The 9,183-nt window shown below is 56.5% G+C and overlaps 1 protein-coding gene across 1 annotated transcript; it reads right to left on the bottom strand.

Moving 5' to 3' along the window:
• Positions 1-2,250: 2,250 nt before the first annotated feature.
• On the bottom strand, positions 2,251-3,526 carry LOC109251064 (olfactory receptor 10AC1-like). The gene has a single exon (XM_019422356.2). It carries the CDS (start codon positions 3,315-3,317, stop codon positions 2,340-2,342), a length of 978 nt encoding a protein of 325 aa, XP_019277901.2. The 5' UTR covers positions 3,318-3,526; the 3' UTR covers positions 2,251-2,339.
• Positions 3,527-9,183: the final 5,657 nt, after the last annotated feature.

The raw sequence follows: 9,183 nt of genomic DNA, 5'->3' as shown, positions 1-9,183 counted from the left end.
CGGCACAGGACGACAGGTGGCTGAGCACCGGGCGTCGGCAGACCCCACCTGCGGGGCGCCTGGGTGGCTCCGTTGCTTAAACGTCCGACTGTTAATTTCAGCTCAGGTCATGACCTCACGGTTCGTGGGGTGGAGCCCTGCCTCGAGCTCTGTGCTGGTGGGGTGGAACCTGCTTGGGATTCTCGCTCTTTCTCTCAAAATAAATAATTAACTTACATCAAAATAAACTTAAAAAAAGAAAAGCCATCTGCAAGCATCTCTGAGGATCCAGGGCCTTTTCCCTGCCCAATCAGGACGGTCGAGTTTTCCGGACGCAGCTAGTGTGCTCAGTTACAAGCCTGCTGCTCCCGAGGCTACTTGGGTTGGTAAACCGGGCCCAAGAATCGCCAGCTGAGGTTTACAGCCAGCTCTGACAGACCCCAGACCAGACCCCAGAAGACGCGGTCCTACCGCTTCCTGCCCTTGGACTCCGGAGCTATGCCCCTGGGCCTGTAGCCCTTAAGCGAGACGCCCACGCAGCCCAGAGCTTGTCTATGGTTTATTCCTCCATCTGGTATTTACTAAGAACCGCCAAGTTCATAGGGTCTGAGACCTGGCTTTAAAGAGCTCACAGTATAATTGAGTGGTAAGTGAAGGAGATGTTTAAATTATATTTTAGACTGCCAGTTTATTATTATTTTTTAATTAGAGAGGGTATGAGCAGGGGAGAGGCAGAGAGAGAGATCTCGAGCAGGCTCCTTGCTGTCCGTGAAGAGCCTTGACTTGGGGCTCGAACTCACAAACCGGGAGATCACGACCTGAGGCGACATCAAGAGTTGGACACTCAACTGACTGACCTGCCCAAGCGCCCCTAGAGTGACAGCAGTTGTGATTGAGGGGGGGGGACAGAGAGGGGGCTGTCTTAGCGTGCTACACAGACTAGCGGGCTTCTGAACAACGGACATTGCTCACCAGACTGGAGGCCGGGAACTCCAAGATCGAGGTGCCGGCAGATTTCGTGTCTGTTGAGCACCCACCTCCTGTTTGCAAACAGCCGCTTCCTCGCCGTGGCCTCACCCGGTGGAAGGGGAGAGGGAACGTTCTGGAGCCTCCTTTATAAAGGCACTAATCCCGTTAACAAGGGCTCCACCCTCCTCACCTAATTACCTCTAGAGGCCCCACCCCTAAGCCCGGCTCCCGGTGATTAGGTTTCCACGTGATGAATTTAGAGGGGGAGGGGGAGGACAAAAACATTCTCGCTACAGCAGTATTTGGGTTGATCACTGAACAACACGAGGCATTTTCACACGTGGAATGCGGAACGAGAGGAAGTGTGCACCGGGGGCATAAGGCAGCGTGAGCAAAGGCAACGCTGAAGGCGTGGCTCGCTGCGCAAACAGGAGAACAGCTGTAGCTCATTTTAAATACAAGGAGGTGCACAGATCTGATGAAGCTTTGAACACCTACCTACCCATGTAATTACCACGCAGATCGAGATCTAGAACATCTCCAGTGCCCAGACCATCCCCCTGTGCCTGTGCCAACCCAGATCCTTCTCCCAGGGAACCACTATTCTATCAACCAGCACAGATTCGTCTGTCATTGGCCTTTTGCGTACAGGGAGGCATTCGGTTTGCGCTCTCTGTGGCTTGCTGCTTTTTTTTTTTTTCTTCCCAAATGTCTATTTTTGAGAGAGACAGAGCATGAGCGGGGGAGGGGCAGAGAGTGAGGGAGACACAGAATCCAAAGCAGGTTCCAGGCTCTGGGCTGTCAGGGCAGAGCCCCATGTGGGGCTTGAACCTACGAACCTCGAGATCATGACCTGAGCCAAAGTCGGACCGACTGAGCCCCCCCAGGCGTCCCCATCCCGTGACTCGGCCACAAGTCGTTCGCGTCTATTCCATGTTCGTGAACATTTGCATTATTTTCAGTTGTGTATTATAAATTAAGGAACCATAAACTTGTACCTTTTAGCACTCGTTTCTCTTCAAAAGGTACCGTGTGTTCAGAATTTAGAGCAGTTGTTCTCAACAAGGGCTGATTGCGCCCTCCCCCCAGGTGACATTTGACAATGTCTAATGACATTGTTTATTATCTCAACTGGGGGGGGTGGTGTGCAAGTGGCATCCACTGGGTAGAGACAAGGGGTGGCTGCTGAATATTCTCCGGTGCACGGCCACCAGCGAGAACCGTTCAGCTTGAAATGTCCACAGCAGCCAAAGAACTCGGCTCAAGTCCGCTTTTGGAGTCCTTGTGACGCTGGGCTCCAGCAGGTCTTGGGGAGCCACAGACGGCTCTGGGATGGGGAGGTTCCCCTCGCGGGGGGAGATCGCAGGCCAGACGCCGTCTGGCACGCAGCATTAGCTGACCTCGGCCCGGACGATGTTCCCTGACGTCCTGCCGCCGACCACCCGCCACAGGGCACCCTGCACGTCCCGGTTGCGCAGCGTGTAGATGGCGGGGTAGAGCAACGGCGTGAGGTTGATGTAGACGAGCGACACCAGCTTGTCCTCCTCGAGGGAGCGGCTGCTCAGGGGTCTGGCGTACATGGCCGTGGCACAGCCGTAGTGGAGCACGGCCACGGTGAGATGCGACGCCACCGTGTTGAAGGCCTTGCGGCGGCCTGCCACCCCCCCGACTCCCAGGATGACCGCCAGCACCCTGGTGTAGGACAGCAGGATCAGGACCAGAGGCAGCACCAGCAGCAGCAGGCAGGCGGCCAGCAGGACCCTCTCCTGCAGGTCCCGGTCCCCACAGGCCAGCACCAACACGGCCGGGAGGTCACAGAAGACGTGGTTGACGAGGCCCCCCCGGCAGAAGGGCAGCTGGAAGATGGCCACGGTGAGGCCCAAGGCCAGGAGAGAGCCCCCAGCGCAGCAGGAGGCGAGAAGGCACCGGCAGCGCCCCGCGGTCATGAGCCGGGGGTAGCAGAGAGGGCGGCAGATGGCCAGGTAGCGGTCCAGCGCCATGGCGGCCAGCAGCAGGCACTCGGAGCCTCCCAGCGCCACGAAGAGGCCCATCTGGGCAGCACAGGTGGAGCGGGCCACCGCCTGGCCCCCCGGGGGCAGCAGGAAGCCCGCGAGCGTGCGCGGAGTCAGCACCAGCGTGTAGGCCGCCTCCACGGCCGACAGCGCCCCCAGAAAGAAGTACATGGGAGTGTGCAGGGCGGGGTCCCCGACGGCCAGGCCCAGGATGAGCAGGTTTCCCACCAGCGTGGCCAGGTAGAGTGGCAGCAGGAAGGCAAAGAGCAGCAGCCGCAGCCCCCGGGGCCACCCGGAGAAACCCAGGATCACGAACTCCCGCGGAGCCGTCCAGTTTGACCCAGGCCAGGGGCTCATGTCGGAACCTGAGGGAGGACAGGGGTGCAGGCCAGAGAGGAGGGTCGCGGTGACACACCCCTCCCAGAAACACAGGGCCCTCGCGTCTCCGGGGTTCAGCCCCCACACCCCCTCCACCAGGGACGCGGGGCGTTCTCCCCAAGCCGGCACCTGCCGCCCCCGCGAGTCCTCCAGGAATGCGGGTGTCCGCAGCCACCGTCCGCTCTCCCTCTGGCTTCCGCGGCCCGTGCTCTTCCAGGCCCCCTCCCCCCCCCCTCCCCGTGCCTTCTGCACACCTCTCCACCCACCGCCCCCCACCCCCGTCCCGGGCCACCATCCAGCTGACCTCCCCGGAGGGGCCTCAGCTGCCTGGGGGAGTCACCGCCTCCAGGCCTCACGGGTACACACGCGGGTGGATGTCCGCCAACCCCGTCGAACCGCCGGCTCAGGCCGACGCGGCCGCTCCTGCGCACATCCCACCGGCACGCGAGCCACCCTTCCCGTTTAACCAGCGCGTCCTCTGCTGGGGGTGGGGCGCTACTAGCGCATCGAGGGCGTTTCTCCGGAGCACCGCGCCCGCCACCGCACTGTGAACCGTGGTCCTGTCCCTGACCGTCTCCTGTGTGACAGAATATCTAAAGATATTTTGATGTGGGGGCACCTGGGCGGCTCAGTCGGTAGAGCGTCCGACTCTTGGTTGCAGCTCAGGACATGATCTCGTGAGTTCGGGCCCAGCATCAAGCTCCTCGATGACGGTACGGAGCCTGCTTGGGCTTCTCTCTCCCTCCCTCTCTGTCCCTTCCGCACTCACTCTGTCTCTCAAAACAAATAAACTTCAAAAACCATCAGCAAAGATATCTTGATGTTTCAAGAGCCCAGAAAGAATTCGGAGGGGCATCGCGTTGATCTAGAATACTAGGTCAGTAAGGGAGCATTACACCGGGCCTGTCGGCATCAACTTAGGGGTCTTTGAAGAGCCTCAGACCACCAGTGCACATCTCAAAACAGCTCTTTCTAGCCAAGCCAGTGTGTGTGTGTGTGTGTGTGTGTCTATTTGCACACGCGTGTGCAGGGCACAGTGGGTGCCTTCTGCCTCATCACCCAGCCCTGGGGTGGCCTCAGGTCACAGGGACGCCTGGGGCTGAGTAAGGAGCTTTGCTTTCTGGTCCCGTCTGTGATGCTGCCCAAGCCCCACCTTCTCCATGGGGCTCAGATTCCTCGTCTGTCGCCCTTGATGCGACACAGGCCCTGATGCCCCAGGATGTCATTCTGCAATCCTCCCCCCCCCCCCCCCCGGGCACGAGCCCATCCCGGAGCCCGGATGGCTCAGCGGCACAAGCGGGGCCTCTGGGCTCACGTGCACCTGCTCCTGCTCCGTCTCCGCTGTTTCACTGACCAGCTGAGACGGCTTGGAGTCTTTACCCTGTGGAGCCCCAGCAGCCTCCTCAGCCCCACAGAACTGTCGTGACGACTAAGTGACATCACGCCCAGCACAAAGCGCCCAGCACAGCAGGCCCGGCATGCGGGAGATGTTATGGAAGGAATCGCCACCCTATCCTGTCGTGTGCTTCCTGCTGCCTGTGTGCCGGGCACGCCCTGCCCCGGCTGAAGATCTCTGGAGGGAAGCGTTGTCTGCAGAGAGCAGAGAGGGAGGTGTGGGGACCGAGGCAGCAGACCGGCGTCACCTGGCCTATCTGCCCGGATTCCGAGACCCCGGAGCCTTCAGGTGTCCCGCCGCTCTGTTTCTCTTCCCCAAGGGTTCCTCCCGCTCATGCCCCGCAGCTCTTCCCCCGAAGCCTCCGAAGCCTCCCGGAAAGTCGTCCAGGGACACTGACGTCACCTCCAATGACCCTTCGTTGGCAACGCCCCCATATTCCCTCCAAATGCCGACGGGAGGGAGGGAGCGGGATCACAATCGCTGCCGTGTGTCCAGCCCTCACGGTGTGCAGGCGAGCCGTAAACGCCCCGCGTCCACAGTATTCCTGAACATTCTCGAGACCGCTGTGAGGAGTCACGCCACCATTACAACTGATTTACAGACGGGGAGGCTGAGATCTGGGGGAGTCCCACAGCATCTCCCTTAGTCAGAGGCCCCCAGGTCTGTCTGATTTCACAGTCTCCGCCCTTAAGTAGGGGGAGAGCCCGCTCTTCTCTGTGTCTGCCTTGTCTGTCGGTCCTTCCCCACCCAGACGAGGGGAAAATGGAAAGGGGACCGGAGGAGAGAGAAGGAAGCAGATGCAGAGGTGCGGAAACAGAATGAGGCCTGCGACCAGGGACAGGCAGAGGCGAGCCTGCTGAGGGCAGCGGCAGGGAGGTCGCCTCCACTCCAAGTGGTTCGCCAGACTCTGGGCTGACAGAGACAGAGACAGAAATGGAGAGGGAGAGGGGGAGAGACAGAAAGGGAAAGATGAAAGGAGAGGAAAGAGAAAGAAACAGAGAGAGAGACGGATGGGGGGGAGAGAGATAAAGAGAAAGGGAGAGAGAGAAGAGAAACAGAGGAAGAGGTGGGAGAGACAAAGAGAGACAGAAAAACAGAGATGGAGAGAGAGACAGGCAGAGAGAGGAGAAAAATCTCCTGTGTCCCCCCCGGGCCTTCTGGACCCGAGACCCCCTCCTTGAGGGGTTTCCTCTCTCCCGCAAACATGGGCTTCACCTGGGGCTTTGCCCTCAGTCCCTGGCACCCACACCCCACCTCCCACAGCATCGCTGGAGAGTTAGAAAATTCCTTTAAAGGAGACAGCCAGACTTGGGGCCCCCCAACCCCGAATCGCAGCCTGAATTAAATCCTCAGCTCGGCTGGCCAGGCGCCTTGCTCCCCCCGCTAACCTGGCAGACGTGGTTCCCAGCGGTGACGCCGGAGTTTGGGCTGAGCAGGCGACCAGCGTCCTGGCTGGGAGAAGTGCCAGTTCTGACCATCACGACATAGAGCCCGCAAGCCTTATGGGCGCCCCCATCCCTCTATCTCCCGCGCACGCCTTCCCCACAAGCCTCGCGGCGGCCTGCTGCCGTCTCCCACTTGTCCCTGACCTTGCGCACCTGTTTCGTATCAGAAAGTCCTTCCCCACCTGGAAAGCTACTCGCTCTTCACAGCCCAGCTCAAATAGCAGTTCCTCTGTGGATACAAATTACAAAGTAGCGGCGGACTGTGGAAGGATTCTGCGGAGAATGGGGAGCAGACCTCCTGCACCACATCAATCCCCCCCTTCTCCCGTGATCTCCACCTCTGTTCCCAGGGACTCTCTCAGGAAGAAAAGACAAGACTGACTTAATAGGTTTCCCAGGGCCCACTTAGGGGTCTGGCTTCCTCCAAAGCCCCGGGGCCTCATTAGTGCTCTTCCCCGTGCAGTGTGGTGCCTGAGGACCACGGTGGTCTCAGAAGGCTGGGGGCTGAGGGAGGAGTGGGGGGAAGACTTGGGAAATCTGACCTGGGGTGTCCCGGGAGAGTCTGAGACTTCTGGGCCAAGGGGACAGAGGCCGCCTCTCTGCAGGGATGGAGGTAAACTGGGACGGGGGAGGGAGGGAGTAGCCCAAAGTAGCATAGTGGACAGCTCATTGGAGAGAGGGGAGGAGAGAGCCAGCTCTCTCCGCATTTCCCCAAAGTTTGCAATAAGAGGGGGCCAACGGGCTGGAGATCTTGGAATGGGGTGACTGGTGTGGATGCGGGTGGGCATCTTCACCACCACCACCACCACCACCACCAGAAAGTACCCCAAGGTGCTGAGCAACAAAAGCCAACGACACAGACGTCTTCTGTTCTCGTTGCCCGTTTACAGGGAAACTTACAGCATTGCAAAACGTACGGTTTTGTATCCCACGATTCCCATTTAACATTGACTTACACACGTTTTCCATTTACTACATAGTCTTCTTAACTATTTTAAGCACTAATTTTATTTTTTATTCATTTTTTAAATGTATATATTTTTTGAGAGAAAGAGAGAGAGAGCAGGGTAGGGGCAGAGAGAGAGGGCGAGAGAGAGAATCCCAAGCAGGCTCTGTGCTGTAGAGCCCAATGGGGGGCTTGATGTCACAAACTGTAAGATGATGACCTGAGTCGAAGTCAAGAGTTGGACACTGAACCAACTGAGCCACCTAGGTGCCCCTAATTTTATTTTTTTTTTCAATAATTTTTTTTTTATTCACCCTTGAGAGACCAAGCACAAGCAGAGGAGGGGCGGGGGGGGGGGGGGGCGGACACAGAATCTGAAACAGGCTCCAGGCTCTGAGCGGTCAGCACAGAGCCCGACGCGGGGCTCGAACTCACGGACCACAAGATCATGACCTGAGCCGAAGTCAGACGCTTAACCAACTGAGCCACCCAGGCGCCTTTATCAGTGTATTTTTAGTGTGTTTAACAAACACTTATGTCGTACTTACTGGCTACCAGACACTGTTCTACGGTGACACAGAAATACTGATCCGTTCAGTCCTCACAAAACCCTACGGTGCGGGTGCCACCGTCACCCACTAAGGCCTAGAGAGGTGGAGGGACGTGCCCGCGGCCACATCTCCGGGGCAGGGAGGCAGCACGCGGACGTGGGTAGCGTTTCCGGCTACTCTGCTCTGCGATCTCCGACCATCCTGCGCCACTTCCGAACGATGAACAGCGCCCTCGCTCCCCACCGCGCCACTGCGTAGATGCCGTCATTCGTTTAACAAGACCCTGCTGACGGGTACTCGGGTGGTTGCTCGTTGTTGGCCGGTACAACCAAAACTGAGATACATATCCTGGTCCACGTGGTATGTGGCTTGTGTGCAAGTAATTAGATCGGTGGGTTTGCGCATCTTAAACCGTCTCGGCTGTCGCGCTGGTTACTGACACGGTCTCTCCATCGTTAGGACGGCGCTGAGCGCCTCCGTCTGGAATACGCACAAGCACCCGCCCCTCCACATCTGCACGACATGCTGTCAGATCGTTCGTCACTGATCATGCAGAAATGCGTGGTCTCCCTATCATTTTAATTTGTTCTCCATGAGTGAAGCTGACCCTCTTTTCCCATTTGTAAATGACGTTTGAATTGTTGGCACTCTTCATTCATATTCTTTCCCATTTTTTTCCTATTTGCACTATTTTTGGCACTCATATTCCTATTTCCCATGTTTTTCCTATTTGCTCGTGGCTCTTAGGTTCTTATTGGCTTACAGTCAATAAGAAATCAACTTTGTAGGAGGAAATGTAAATCGTTTTCCTGGTTTGCTGTGTCTTCTGATATTGTTTGTGATGGGTTCTGCCGTAGAGAATTGTTTTATTTCAGTGTAGTCAGATTTATCAATATTTTCTTTTTTAGCTTCTAGGTGGCACATCATGCTTGAAACACTTAGAAGAGAAATTATTTCTCAACTATTGGTGGTTTCTTTTTTTTTTTTTTAACAATTAAGCGCTTAATCGATACACAATTTACCCTGTAAGATGTCGGGTAGGAATCCGATGTTATTTTTACCAGATGTTAGTCATCATTAAAAAAAAAACAACATTATATGGGGCACCTGGGGGGCTCAGTCGGTTCAGCATCTGACTCTTGGTTGGCTCAGGTAATGGTCTCTCGATTCGTGGGATCAAGCCATGCGTTGGGCTCCCTGATGCCAGTCTGGAGCCTGCTTGCAATTCTCTCTCTCTCTCCCTCTGTCTCTGCCTCTCCCCTGCTCACGCTCTCCCTCTCTCAAAATAAGTGAGTAAACTTAAAAAACAAGCATTATAATAGACATATGATAGACTTACAGAAAACCACACAGAATAATGGTACAATTGAATTTTCACAGAGTGAAAGAATATTGCCAGAATTCCAGAAATCCTCCCTACCCCTACCCCACTGCTGTCCTCTTTCTTCCCTAAGGGAAAATAATATATTTTTTAGCACCTTATATTAGTTTTGCTTCTTTTTCAACC

This window comes from Panthera pardus, unplaced genomic scaffold (genome assembly GCF_024362965.1).
Source record: "Panthera pardus isolate Hobbes unplaced genomic scaffold, ASM2436296v1 HiC_scaffold_4, whole genome shotgun sequence".
In the NCBI taxonomy this organism is placed as follows: Eukaryota; Metazoa; Chordata; class Mammalia; order Carnivora; family Felidae; genus Panthera; species Panthera pardus.
This window is presented reverse-complemented; position numbering and strand designations above follow the sequence as displayed.